Here is a 14031-nt window from a genome sequence, read left to right on the forward strand (position 1 = left end):
AACCCCCCCGCAGTGGGGCTGATTGACCCCCCCCTTCCCCCAACAAAATAATCCCTCCTCCCCCAGGCAAGAACTTTATTTATACCCCGTCCAGCCACGCTGCCAACCCCCCCCACCCCCCCCCCCCGGCGGGGGCTGCTCGCCGTGCCCTGTGGCTGCTACCCTACATGTGCCCCCCCCGCCCCCCCCCCACTATATACATCTATAGGGTGTGACCGCTGGGGGGGCGGCAAGGTCCAGCTCCTGGCTGCTGGGGGCTACACGAAGCACAGCAGTGTCCCCCTGCTGCAGTACGGTCCGTGTGTCCCCTGGTGCGGTGTCACCTTGTCCTCCTGGCCACAGTGGGGTCGGTGTGTCCCCCGGTGTAGTGTCACCTTGTCCCTCTGCCCGCGGTGCAGTCTGTGTATCCCCCGGTGTAGTGTCACCTTGTCCCACTGCTGCAGCGTGGTCCAGGTGTCCCCCAGTGTCGTGTCACCTTGTTCCCCATGCCTGGGGCCTGGTCCGTGTGTCCCCTGGTGCGGTGTCACCTTGTCCTCGTGGCCACAGTGGGGTCAGTGTTGGGGTCGGTGTGTCCCCCGGTGTAGTGTCACCTTGTCCCCCTGCCCGCGGTGCAGTCTGTGTATCCCCCAGTGTAGTGTCACCTTGTCCCACTGCTGCAGCGCGGTCCGGTGTCCCCCAGTGTAGTGTCACCTTGTCCCCTTGGTGCAGCGAGGTCTGTATGTCCCCCAGCGTGGTGCCACCTTGTCCTGCTACTGCAGCGTGGTCCGTGTGTCCCCCGGTGTAGTGTCACTTTGTTCCCCATGCCCATGGCACGGTCCATGTGTCCCCTTGTACGGTGTCACCTCGTCCCCCCTGCCGCAGCACGGTCTGTGTGTCCCCTGGTGCGGTGTCACAGCACGGCCCACGCGTCCCCTGGCTCGGTGTCACCTCGCGCCCCTGCCCCGTTGCTCTCAGTGGACGAAGAGGGGCTTGTGGACGCGCTTGTGGCGGTTGAGCGTGGCGCTGCGGGCGAAGCTCTCCCCGCACTCCACGCAGATGTAGGGCTCGTGGCCGTGCGCCTGCGCCCGGTGCCGCTCCAGCTCGGTGCCGTCGCGGCAGCTCTGGCCGCACTCGGGGCAGGGCGCGGGCTGGGCGCGGGCGGCGTGGACCCGCTGGTGCTTCAGCAGGTTGGTGCTCTGGGCGAAGCCGCGGCCGCACTGCCCGCAGCGGTGGGGCCGGGCGCCCGAGTGCGTGCGCTGGTGCTTGATGAGGTTCTTGCTCTGGGTGAAGCTCTTGCCGCACTGCCCGCAGCTGTAGGGCTTCTCGCCGGTGTGGATGCGCTGGTGCTGGATGAGGTTGGAGCTCCAGCTGAAGCTCTTGCCGCAGGTCCGCCCGCAGCGGTAGGGCTTCTCGCCGGTGTGCGTGCGCCGGTGCTGCACCAGGTGCGAGTTCTGGCTGAAGCTCTTGCCGCACTCGCCGCAGGTGCTCGGCCGCTCCCCAGTGTGAGTCCGCTGGTGCCGCAGCAGCTTGGACCAGTGGCTGAAGCTCTTCCCGCACTCGTTGCAGATAAAGGGGCGCTGGCGGCCGCCCCGGTGCCTTCCCCCCACACCCTCCCCCGCCTCTTCCTCACCGTAACCCCCCGCTGACGTGGCGGCGCCGGAGCTGGGCTGCCCCCCGCGTTTCTTGGCTTTGGGGGGCAGGGGACTGTGGGGGATGACGGTCTGGATGATCTCGTGGGGCAGGACCTCGTCCTCGCAGTCGCTCACGATGCCGTCGTCAGCTGTGGAGAGGAGAGGGGCTGGGGAGGGGGCTGGACCCCCCCCCCCGGGGACAGGCACCCCCCCCCGGGGAGGTGGCCCCCCCACCCCAGCCCCCCCGAGCCCCTTCCTCACCGATGTAGACCCTCCGGACCATGTCCCCCTCATCCGAGTCGTGCAGCTCCACCACGCAGGGCTCCTCCTGCTCCATGGGGGCGGCCAGCGGACCCTGGTGTCCTGCTGGCAGCGAGCAGCCCTGAGCTCCCCCCTGCCCCCCCAGGACCCCCACACCCCGGCCCTGGGGTCCCCCCCAGGCACCCCCCCTGGCCTCCTGAAACCCACCCCATGTTCTGCGCCCCCTCACCGTGCACCCCATTCCCTGTTCCTGGGTGCTGGGGAGCCGGGCAGGGAGCTGGGGGGGTCTGTGGGAGCTGCTGGGGGGGGGGAACAGGGCCCTCTGTGACCCCCAAGCTCCTTCATGCCCCCCCCCATCCCTCTGTGGGACCCCAAATCCCTTCGTGCCCCCACAATCCCTCTGTGCAACCCCCAAATCCCTTTGTGCCCGCCACATTAACCTGTATGAGCTGAAATCCATCTGTGCCCCCCCCAAATCCCCCTATGGGACCCCAAACCCTCCATGGCCCCCCCCAATCCCTCTGTGCAACACCAAATCCCTTGTGGCCCCCCCAGATCCCTCTGTGGGACCCCAAACCCCTTTGTGCCCCCCCAAATCCCTCTGTGAGACCCTAAATCTGTCTATGTGACGCCAAACCCCTTCAAGGCTCCCCCAATCCCTCTGTGGGACCCCAAACCCCTTTGTGCCCCCCCCAAATCCCTTCAGGCCCCCCCCCAATCCCTCTGTGCCCCCCGCCAATCCCTCCAGGCCCCCAGTCCCCCATTACCTGGGCTCCCAGGGGTGTCAGGGGGTCTCACTGCTGCGCCGCACTCGGCCCCCGAGATCTGAGGGGGGGGGGGACGGGACACAAGCAGTTATGGGCCCACAGCTGGGGGGGGTGTTTCACCCCCCACCCCATGGATCTACATGTAACCCCGACTGGGTGGGCTACAACCCCCCCAGCCCCTGCACATCTCCCACCCCCCCTTACACCCCAGCTCAGGTTCCTGCAGCACGTGGCGGGGGGTGTGTGTGGATCCATCCTGGGGGGGTAATTGAACCCGCTGGGGGGGGCACTGGGGTGTGGGGGGAGCGGAGACCCCCGAGCATCCCCAGGACTGGGAGTGGTGGTGGCTCTGTTCCCCTCCCCGCGCTCCCCAGCCCCCCCACAGCCTCTCGACTTCTGCCACCCGAGGGGGGGTGGCTCCACTTGGGCCCTGCCCCCACCGGGGGGCCTGAGCCCCAGGACCCCCCCCTCCCAGCACTGGGGACTGGCCCCAGCCCCCCACAGTCCCCCCAGAGCCTGGAACCCCTGGGTTCCTGCCGCACCCCAAAAGTGCCTGGCCCCCTCTCCTGGGGTGCAGGGATCCCCCAAAAGTGCCTGACACCCCCCCCCACGTAGTGCTCCTGTGATGCCCGGAACCCCCCTCCCGCGGTACCCCGGTGCCCCCCCAAAGTGCCGGCACCAACCAGTGGTGCCCCAAGCTCCCCAAGGATGCTCAGTGCACCCCAAAAGAACCCGCACCCCTCCCCACAACGCCCAGCGCCCCCCCTGGGGGGGCTGTACCCCCTCCCATAGTGCCCACTGCACCCCGAAGGCGCCTGCACCCCCCCTCCCGGGTGCCTGCACCTCCCCAGGGATGCTCAGTGCACCCCAAGCTGCCCCCACTCCTCCCTGGGGAGCCCACGGCATCTGAAGATGCCCAACCCCCCCCAGGAAGGCTGGTGCACACCCCAAAAATGCCTGCACCCCCCCCCAGCATGCCCAGAGTACCCTGAAGGTGCCCACTGCCCCCCTCCCTGGGTGCCACATCGGTGCCCCTCCAAAGCCCCCTGCCCTCTCCTGCCACAGGGCACCCTGGAGGTGCCTGGGACCCCCCCAAATCTGACCAGCGCCCCCCCCCCCCCCCGGCTGCCCAATGTACCCTTAAGGTGGCCGGTGCCCCCCAGGTTACCAGGGACACCCCAAACGTGCTCAATGCCCCCCCCCGGGGCCACCCAGTGCCCCCCCAGGTTGCCTGGGACCCCCCCCAAGCCCGCCCAGTGCCCCCCCGGGAGCCCCCGCCCCACCCCCCACCCCAGGGGCTCAGGGCACGAAGAGCCCAAACGTCCCCCCAGGGGGTGTCGGGGGGCGCCGAGTGCTCCCCCCAGCCCCCCCCCCCCGAGGCGAGACCCCCAGCTCTGCCCTGCCCTGCCCTGCCCTGCACTGCCCGGGGGGGGGCGGGGGGGCCCTTCGGTGTGTAAATGGGCTGGAAAAGGCGAATTCCCAGCCCGGAGCTGCCCCCCGCGGGGGGGGAAAACTGAGGCAGAGCGCACGCGGCGGCCCCCCCGCACCCCCCTTGGGTCCTTTCACCGGCACTGTCCCCCCCTCCCCCCCCCAAATTGCGGGGGTGCAAAAACCGGGGCCGGTTCCCACGCGGGGCGGGGGGGCGACCGGGGCGGGGGGACCCAGCCGAGCCCCCGCCCTGCACCTCGGGGGGGGGAGCAGGGGGTCCCGCAGCATCGCGCGGGGGGGTGGGGGGGGCGGGCGCTGCGAGGCCGATGCAACCCGCAGCCCCCCGCCTTTCCCCCCCCCCTCCCCCATTTATTTTCATTTATTTTCGGGGTGGGGGCCGCGGCGCCAGGGCCGCGAGGCACAAAGGAACAAGCCGAAGCCCCCAGCCCCCCCCCCGCCGCTCCCCAGCCCGCCCCAGCGCCTCCCCCCACCCCCCAGGGAAGGGGGGGGGGGGGCACCCATGCGGGTTATTTTGGGGGGTGGGGGGGTGGTCGGGTTCCCCCCCCTCCCCCCCTCCAGCCAACCCCAAGGACAGCGGCTCCGCCACGCGCCCGTGCGCGCCCCCCCCCCCCCCCGCCACGCCGCCGCCCCCCACTCACCTCCCCGGGGCCGAAGGATGGGGCGTCGCGGGGGGGGGGCCCGGGGGGGGGGCTGGGGGCCGGGGGGAGGGGGAGGGGGCGGGCGCTGCCCCACGCGCGGCGCTCGCGGGAGGCCGGGAACAGGAAGGTCCCAGCGTCATCCCCGGCCCCGGCCCCGCCGCCTCCCGCGCCGCAATGGGCGAGGACCCCCGCGGGGGGCCCCCCGCCCCCCCAAACCGCGCCGCGCCCGCCGGGGGGGGGGGCTGGGGAGGAGGGGAGGGGGGGAGCCCCCCCCCCCGCGCTGCCGGGCATTTTTGTTCCTTTTTTTTAATTTTTTTTTTTTAATTTTTTTTTTTCCTCCCGCGCTCCGCTTGGAAAACATTCCCCAACAGCAGGATTGGGGGGGGGGGGGCGCGGATTGGGTTTGGGGGGCACCCACGGGCAGCTGGACACCCCCCGCCATGGCCACCCAAAACCCCCCCCCCCGCTTTGTGTAACGGCTCCGGCTCCAACCCCCCCCTCCGGGAAAAAAAAAAAAAAAAAAAAAAAGGTTGGAAATTACGCAACGGCAGCGGGATCGCGCCCGGCGCGCGGCCCCGCGGGGGGGGGGTGGGCGGGCAGCAGCGCCCCCCCCCATTGCTGAGCCCACCCGGGAGGGTCCTGGGGGGTGCGGGGGAGGGGGGGGGTCCCTCTTGTGCCCACCCCCCACCCCGCGGCGGGGCGCGGGCACGTGCGGGCGCGTGGCGGGCAGCCGCGTGGGAGCCGTCCCCGCGGGGCACCCGGCTCCGCTCCAGCCCCAACTGGGAGGACTGGAAAAACCTTCCCATGGCAGCCACTGGGAGCACTGGGATGGTGCCACCCGCCTCGTCCCCTGGGGTGACGCCACCCCGGGCTGTCCCCGAACCACGTGGCGGGATGATGCTCGGCAGGCGCCGCTGCTCGGGGGGGGCTTTATTGACCCATTGGCAAAGCCCCGTGCCCCGCCCCGCCCCCCCCCCCCCCCGGCTCCGGGGGTCCCTGGGGTGCGGGTGCCAAACGGCAGCTCCGCTGCGGGACCACCTGGCACCGCGCCTGGCCACCACAGCCCCCAGCCCTCACCGGGGTGACACCGGTCCCCCTCGGCAGGGATGCGCCCCAAAACCGTCCCCATCCCGGTGTCCCCAACCCGGTGTCCCCATCCCAGCATCACCATCCTGGTGTCCCCATTGTGGTGTTCCCATCATGGCATCCCCATCCTGGCGTTGCTGTCCTGGTGTCCCCATCCCGGCATCCCCATTCTGGCATCACTGTCTTGGCATCGCCATCCCGGCGTTGCCATTGCAGTGTCCCCATCCTGGTGTCCCCGTTGTGTTGTCCAGGTGTCCCCATCCCAACGTCCCCATCATCTTGTCATCACCATCCCAGCATCCCCATCCAGGTGTCCCCATCCCAGCGTCCCCACCCCAGTGTCCCCATCCCAGCATCGCTGTCCTGGTGTCCCCATCCCAATGTCCCCATCTTGTCACCACCATCCCATCATCCCCATCCTGGTGTCCCCATCCCAGCATCCCCATCCTGGTGTCTCCATCGTGGTGTCCCCATCCTGGTGTCCCCATCACGGCGTCGCCATCCTGGTGTCCCCATCCTGGCATCCCCGTTGTGGTGTCCCCATCCTGGTGTCTCCATCTTGGTGTCCCCGTTGTGATGTCCCCATCCCGGCGTCTCCATCCCGGCACCTCCATCCTGGTGTCCCCATCTTGGTGTCCCCATCCTGGCGTCCCCGCCCCAGCACCGCCGCCCCAGTCAGGCGGCGTGCAGCTTCTGGTGCCGGCGGAGCTGGGCCTTGTGGCGGAAGCCGTCCCCGCACTCCCCGCAGATGTAGGGCTTCTCGTCGCTGTGGGTGCGGCGGTGGCGGATGAGGTTGGAGCTGACGCTGAAGCGCTTCCCGCACTCGCCGCAGCGGTAGGGCCTCTCGCCGGTGTGGGTGCGCTGGTGCTGGATGAGCGCCGAGCTCTCGCTGAAGCGCTTCCCGCAGGCGCTGCAGCCGTAGGGCTTCTCGCCGGTGTGGATGCGCTGGTGGGTGACCAGGTTGGAGTTCTGGCTGAAGCCTTTGCCGCAGGCGCCGCAGGTGTAGGGCTTCTCCCCGGTGTGGGTGATCTGGTGGCGCGCCAGGTCCGAGCTGCGGCTGAAGCCCTTCCCGCACTCGCTGCAGATGGTGGGGCGCAGCCGCCCCCCCCGCAGCCCCAGCAGCTCCTTCAGGGGGCCCGGACCCCCAGGGGGTCCCGGAGCTTTGGCTGGCCGACGTGCCGGTGCTTTCCGTGGCGGCCTCGCCGGGCGGCCGGGCGGCTGGCTGCTGGAGGCCGGTGGGCTGCGGTGGGCTGCAGGGAGAGGAGAGCTGGGCACCGGGGGGATGGCGCAGGGATGGGGGGCACCAAGGGCACGGTGGTGGGCCCAGGGTGGTGTCCCCTCCGTGCTGCCCCAGCCCATGTGCACTGTCCCCAGCCCCCTGCCCCTTCCCCAACTCTTTCCCACCTTCTCCGTCCCCCCATCCCTTCCCCAGCCCCCTGCCCCTTCCCCAGCCCTCGTGCCCCTTCCCCAGCCCTTTTCCACCTTCTCCATCCTCTTTGCCCCTTTCCCGTCCCTTTTGCCCTTTCCCCAGCCCCCCTGCCCCCCTCCATCCCTTTCCCACCTTCCCATCCCCTCTCCCGTGGGGACAGCAGTGCCACCCCTGTCCTGCTCTAGGCCTGGCCGAGCTCCTGCATGTCCCCACCAGCCCCCCCGGGTGCTGGGGCCCGGGGTGCGGGGGATGCTCCGGCAGCCTGGAGGGGGGGCAGGGACAGCGGGGGGCAGGGACAGCGGGGGGCAGGGACTGCGTATCCCTGGGCAGGGGTGCGCATGCGGGTGGCACCCCCAAGGGGGACACGGAGCCCAAACTGTGGCTGGAGGTGGGGTACCAGGAAACCTCCACCCCGGGATCATGGCACCCCGCACCCCGGGATCCAGGCATCCCCACACCCCAGGGTCGGGGCATTCCCACACCCCAGGACTGGGGCATCCCCACACCCCCGCACCCCGAGATCAGGACACCCCTGCACCCTGCGATCAGGACATCCTCACACCCCGGGATCAGGAGATCCACACATGATGGGATCGGGACATCCCCGCACCCCAGGGTCGGGACACCCCCATGGTGTGGGAGCAGGGCACCCCTGCACCCCAAGGTCGGAGCACCTCCATGCCATGTGAGCAGGATATCCCGGCACCCCTGGATCAGAGCGTTCCCATGCCACAGCAATGGGGCATCCCTGCACCCCAAAACTTCGGCATTCCCATGGCGCACAGCAGGGACATCCCCACACCCCAGGATCGGGACATTCCCGTGCTGCACAGCGGGGACATCCCTGCACTCTGGGATTGAGGTACCTCAGTGCCACAGGAATGGGGTACCCCCACACCCCGGGATTGGAACCTACCTGTGCCACAGGAATGGGATGTCCCTTAACTCCCAAATCAGGGCATCCCCATTCCCAGGGATCGGGGTATCCCCACCCCAAGGGACTGAAGCATCCCCATATGCTGGGATCGGGGTACCCCCATGCCATAGGACTGGGGCGCCTGCACCCCAGGACCGGAGCATCCTCCCCTTGTGGGATCGGGGCACACCCTGGGATCATGGTACCCCCATGCCATAGGAACGGGGCATCCCTGGATCCCCTAGGACACCCCCATACCCCAGGATCGGGGTACCCCACGCCAGGGGAACGGCACATCCCTGCAGCTCAGCACTGGTGTACCCCGTGTTGTGGGACTGGGGTACCCCATAGATCAGGGCACCCGCTGCCACGGGAACAGGACACCCCGCGTCCCTGGGGCACCCCCATACCCCGGGATCAGGGTATCCCCACACCAAGGGAGCGCCAACCCCATCTGGGATCAGGGTCGCAGCCCCCCGGGACTGGGGGATCCCCCTACCACGGGGTCGGGGCAGGTCTCCAGGGGGGACCCCCAGAAGGGACTCACCACCCCCGCTCCCCACGATGCCATGGGGACACCCCGCGGGGGGGCGCTGGGCTGAGCCCCTCCCCGTGGCCGCCCCGCGGGGTCTCACCTGCGGACGTCCCCTCCGGCAGCTCGGCGTCCTGGGGGTCCCGGGGGTCCCCGGCAGACAGCTCCCCCTCCGCATCCATCGCCGCTGGCCCAGCACGCTCAGACGGGGGGGACCCTGCCCGGGCGGGGGGGCGGGGGGGGACAAGAAGCAGGCAAAGAGATGGGGTGATGCGGGGGCACCCCAAGGGGGGGTCCCGGCTGCACCCCAAGGGGGGTCCCGAACCCCTCCATGCCTCAGTTTCCTGGTGCTGGGGGGGTACTGGTCGGCGCTTGGTGCATCCCCCCTCCCCATCCCAACAGTACCCCCTCCCCGTGCCCCCCACCCTTCCCATGGAGGGACCCCCCGCGCTGGGGAGGGGCTACACTCCCCCCGACTCATCCGCGAGCAGCGCCGCCACCCCGGGGGGGCACTGGGATGCGGAAAACGGGGCGCGGGGGGGGGGGGCGTTCACCCTCAGTTCTGGGGGGGCCCGGCCCCGACTCACCGCTGCGGCCAGGCCCGGGGCGGGGGGGCGGGGGGGCCGGGGGCGGCGGCGGGGAGCGGCGGGTGGGCCGGAGCGAGCGGGGAGCGGGGAGGCCGGCAGCGGAAGGGCCCCCCCCCGGCATGGCCGCCCTCGCCGGCCGCCGTACGGCGCAGCTCTATGGTCGGGGGGCTTCGGCCCCCGGGCCCCCGCCGGCCCCCCCCAGCCCCGCCGTGGTGAGCGGCCCCCCCCCGGGGGGACGGCCAGGGGGGCGGGCGGGGGGGGCTTGGGGTGCCCCCCCTTGGTGTGCCGGGTGGGTTGGTGTCCCCCCCGGGTCTAAGGGGGCTGGGGTGCGACCCCCCTCTGTGCGTCTGGGGGGGGGGGCTTGGGGTGTCCCCTCGCTGGTGTGTCTGGGGGGTTGGGGGGTGTCCCCCCCGTCTGAGGGGGTTGGGGTGCAGTGTGTCTTGGGGGGGTGGGGTTGGGGTGTCCCCTCCGCGGTGTGTGTGGGGGGTATGTGAGGTGTCCGTGTGTCCCCCCCCCCCCCCAGTGTGTCTGGGGAGGTTTGGGGTGTCCCCCCTGCCCCTGTGTGCCTAGGGGGCTGGCTGTCACCGCGTTGGGCTTCTGGGCCACCCCCCACTGGGCTGGCACCCAGCACAGGGACACCCTGGTGTCACCCCCACAGACACACCCCGGTGTCACCCAGCACAGAGACACTCCAATGTCACCCTCGCAAGGACACCCCAGCGTCACCCCCACAGGGACACACCCATGTCACCCCCACAGGGACACCCTGGTGTTACTCAGCACAGGGACACCCCAGTGTCACCCTCAGGGACACACACCGGTGTCACCCAGCACAGGGACACCCCAGTGACACCCCTGCAGACATCCCCTGTGTCACTCAGCACAATGTCACCCTCACAGACACCCCCCAGTGTCACCCAGCACAGGGACACCCATGACACCCCCGCAGACACCCCTCCCTCAGCGTCCCCCGGCACCGGCTGCCCCCCGGGGGTGGCACCAGGCCCGGTCCGGGGCGCTCCAGGCCGCGTTGCCATGGCGACCCCGTGGCCGGGGTGGGGGGTGCCAGGCTGCCCCCAGCGCCCCCAGGCGGGGCGGTGGAATGCAGAGGACGCGCAGGCCGGGGGCGGATTGGTGGAGAGCCGGGAGGAGGGCGGGGCTTGCGGGCCGGAGCTGCTGGCGATTGGAGGAGTGCAAAGGAGGGGAGGGACCTCCGAGTGCGTAGTCGGAAGAGCCGGGAGGAGGCGGAGCCGGGATCCGGATTGGCGGAGAGGCGGACGGAAGCGGCCACGCCCTCCCCTGGCGCATGCGCCGCTGCGTAGTCGTCACTTCCGGGTGGCGGCGGCTTCCGCCTCCCTCCAGGCCTCGGAGCGGCCGCGCTGGGACCGCGCGGATCCCCGGGACCCCCCCGGGACCCCCCCGCGACCCCCCCGCGGCGCTCGGTGCGGCCCTCGGTGCGGCCCGGCAGCTCTCCCCGCCCCTGCCCGCCGCAGCGCGGGGGCCCGGCGGGGCCTGGCGCCGGGTGCTCGGGGGCCGCCCGGGCATGCGGAGGCGGCGGCCGGCCGGCCCGCACTATGTGGTACATCATGCAGAGCATCCAGAGCAAGTACTCGCTGTCGGAGCGGCTCATCCGCACCATCGCCGCCATCCGCTCCTTCCCGCGGGACAACGTGGAAGATCTCATCGGCAGGGTGAGTCGCCCCCGGGGCCTGCCCGCCCGGGCCGCGGCGAAGCGCTGGGGGAGGGCACGGAGGGGCTGAGGGGAGGGGGCCAGGCCAGGACACCCCATCCGTGAGCCCGGCGGGTGCCCCGGGAGGGGGTCTGCCCCCTGTTCGGGGCTGGAGATGGGGCCAGGCTGCGGGCAGCGCCCGTCGGGGGAAAATTCCTGCGGCTGGAGCCGCCCTGCGCCCCGCGGGGCGTGGGTCTGGGGGCTTCGCCTCAGCCCGTCTCACCACTACGGGCAGCAGAGAGCCCCGGCTAAGCCTGGCTGATCCGGGCAGCTGATGAGCTATTTCAGGCGGCGAGGGCTCCGCAGAGCATCTTAAAGCTGCTTGGGGACGCCCTTGCAAAGCCGACCAGGCTCCGGGTTCAGCCCGGGGCTGCGTCCCACCAGGGGCTGCTCCCAGAGTGGCTCGGATCCTGCCGGAGCCTGGCCGAGTCCTGCCGGAGCTTGGCCGGTGGCTACTGAACGGCTGCTGGTTCATTTACAGGGGGCAGAGCGCCCCGCTGGCCTGTCGAACCCCACCGCGCTGTGCCTGCTGTTGGCCTCACACCAGCCATTCCTTGTGATCCCACCGGAGTAGGGAACTGGCACACGGGCAGCGATCAGCTGCGTGGGCGATACCAGACCCTGCAGCACCCGGGTTTCTTCAGGCATCGTTTAGTGACAATGAATTAATGAAAAATCAAGGCTGGGAGCGGGAGCGCAGGCTGTGAAGTGCTTCTGCCTGGCAGGGAGAGCTGTGCACCCGCAGCACCCAGCCTGAAAACAAACCCCGCGGCTTGTGTGGGCGTATTACGCTGGATATCTATTAATAAACCTTTTCTAACGATGCAAATCAAGGCGCATCAGCTGCTGGCATGGGGGTGGAAAAGGGCCAGGAATGGGTGGGTTTGCTAATGCCGGCTGCGGTTTCCTGTGCTCTCGCAGGGCGCGGACGTGAACTGCATGCATGGCACCCTGAAACCGCTGCACTGCGCCTGTATGGTGGCTGATGCCGACTGTGTCGAGCTGCTGCTGCAGAAGGGAGCAGAGGTAAAGGCTTTTGAAGAACAAAAACATGTTAAAAATGCAAAGATCCCTTTGATTAGGGGCTGGGAAGTTGGGAGGCAGCAGTGGCTGCCAACAGTGTTAAGCAATGCCGGTTTTTGTGGCCCCTTGGTGGGTGAAATGGGTCCAGGTGAAGGCTTGAAGATTTATTGTCGCAGTGGGGAGTGAAATGTTGGTGCCTGAGATCTCAGGGCTGCCCGCTCCCACAGGGAGGGGGGTAGTTTTGTGGCAGAAGCCTGAAGGAAGAATTGAAACCTCTCTATTGCCTGATTTTTGGCACTTCCCTCCGGCCGCTGGCAGATTGTACCCCCCACTCCCTGCCTTGTTTTTCTGTCTGCTACAGTTGGGATATGGGGGCAACTCCGTGCAGCGCCGGTGGAGCGTCCCCTGATGCTGGCAGGAGTGGGGTATCTCGGTGACCCCTGAATCCTTTCTCCTCCCTTCTGCAGGTCAACGCCCTGGATGGCTACAACCGAACGGCCCTTCACTACGCAGCCGAGAAGGATGAAACCTGCGTGGAAATCCTCCTGGAGTACGGGGCCAACCCCAACGCGCTGGATGGCAACAAGGACACCCCGCTCCACTGGGCCGCCTTTAAGAACAACGCCGAGTGCGTGCGGTCGCTGCTGGAGAACGGTGCCTTGGTGAACGCCCGCGATTACAACAACGACACGCCGCTCAGCTGGGCAGCCATGAAGGGTAACCTGGAGAGCGTCAGCATCCTGCTCGACTTCGGGGCGGAGGTCCGGGTGGTTAATTTGAAAGGCCAAACTCCCATCTCGCGGTTGGTGGCGTTGCTGGTTCGGGGATTGGGTACGGAGCGTGAGGATTCCTGCTTCGACCTTCTCCATCGAGCTATTGGACATTTTGAGCTGAGAAAAAACGGCAGCATGCCCTGGGAGGTGACCCGGGATCAGCAGCTCTGTGAAAAGCTCACCCTGCTCTGCTCGGCCCCTGGTACCCTACAGACGCTGTCGCGTTATGCCGTGCGCCGCAGCCTGGGCGTGCGGTTCCTGCCGGAGGCGGTGAAGCAGCTGCCCTTGCCCACCTGCCTGAAGGAGTATGTGCTGCTCCTTAGCTAAGCGCCGGGGCTCTTCCATGCCAGTGTGTGGCTCCCTTTGTCACCGCTTCCTCGTGGCAGCTCCGGAGACGAGGTTGACCGCTTGATTTGGGACTTGTGGGTGCTGGATTCCCCTCCCCAGTCACCAGCGTGGTTTTCATCCTGCTCTGCTCTCCTGCCTGAGCTGGCGTGGGGCAGCAGGGATCCACTGGTGCTGCTCACAGGTGGCTCCATGTTGTCTCTGCCCATGACGCCGGCTCAGCGGCTCCTCCCATGTGCTTTCCCCTCAGTTTTGGCCTTGAGATGAACAGTTCCCTCTAATGACAAATTATATCCCAGCTGTTGGATTGACCTGGCTTTTATCCCTTTTTTTTTGGCACTGGGGCAGACCCTGGGAACAGGAAGGCTTTCTAGGTGTGGGGAGAATGGGGAAAGCCGCCTCTCTGAAGGACTGGAGAAACCAAGAGAAGGTGCTGTGGGACCTGGAAAAGTCCCATGGGATGTGTCAGTTGGAGGTCTGATGGAAAAGCCCACCATAAGCACAGGCAGCGAGCCTGTACGTTGTGTAGCGGTGCGGGCTGGCACCTTCACTCAGCTCCAGCGCCTGCACACAGCCACGGCCACCCCGGCGCAGCACCCCGCAGGCAGGGCAGCGCTGGTGTTCCTACCACGTTTCTGACAGACCCAAGGCATCCCTGCAACACCTGGAGGTGTATTTTTCTCTTAACTAGAATTTTTAAGGTGCATTGGCGCTGTAGAGGGGGAGAGGGTGGGAGCACCTTGAAAGCCAATGCTTTGCAGGGCTCTTAATTAGTGTGAGCAGAGGAGATGCTTCCCAGCCGCTCCGCTCGGAGCGTGGGATGCTCCATGCCCCCGAGCAGAGGGTTTCTCTCCCATCTGTCATGTGACAATTCACCTGAGCTCTT

At 68.7% G+C, this 14031-nt stretch overlaps 2 protein-coding genes across 2 annotated transcripts; one reads left to right on the plus strand and one right to left on the minus strand.

The window, feature by feature from the left end:
• Window positions 1-121: 121 nt before the first annotated feature.
• Window positions 122-9095, minus strand: LOC102059396 (zinc finger protein 391). Its single transcript, XM_055697253.1, has 7 exons — window positions 8792-9095; window positions 6490-7061; window positions 4726-4914; window positions 2639-2696; window positions 1872-1976; window positions 691-1759; window positions 122-475 (listed from the first exon to the last, which is right to left on the minus strand). Exons 1-6 carry the CDS (start codon window positions 8868-8870, stop codon window positions 951-953), a joined length of 1812 nt encoding a protein of 603 aa, XP_055553228.1. The 5' UTR covers window positions 8871-9095; the 3' UTR covers window positions 122-475; window positions 691-950.
• Window positions 9096-10714: 1619 nt separating this feature from the next.
• On the plus strand, window positions 10715-13456 carry ASB8 (ankyrin repeat and SOCS box containing 8). The gene is made up of 3 exons (XM_055697194.1): window positions 10715-10966; window positions 11926-12030; window positions 12495-13456. The coding sequence occupies exons 1-3, from the start codon at window positions 10850-10852 to the stop codon at window positions 13125-13127; spliced, it is 855 nt and encodes a 284-aa protein (XP_055553169.1). The 5' UTR covers window positions 10715-10849; the 3' UTR covers window positions 13128-13456.
• The last annotated feature ends 575 nt before the right edge of the window (window positions 13457-14031 follow it).

Source organism: Falco cherrug, chromosome 19 (genome assembly GCF_023634085.1).
Source record: "Falco cherrug isolate bFalChe1 chromosome 19, bFalChe1.pri, whole genome shotgun sequence".
Classification (NCBI taxonomy): Eukaryota; Metazoa; Chordata; class Aves; order Falconiformes; family Falconidae; genus Falco; species Falco cherrug.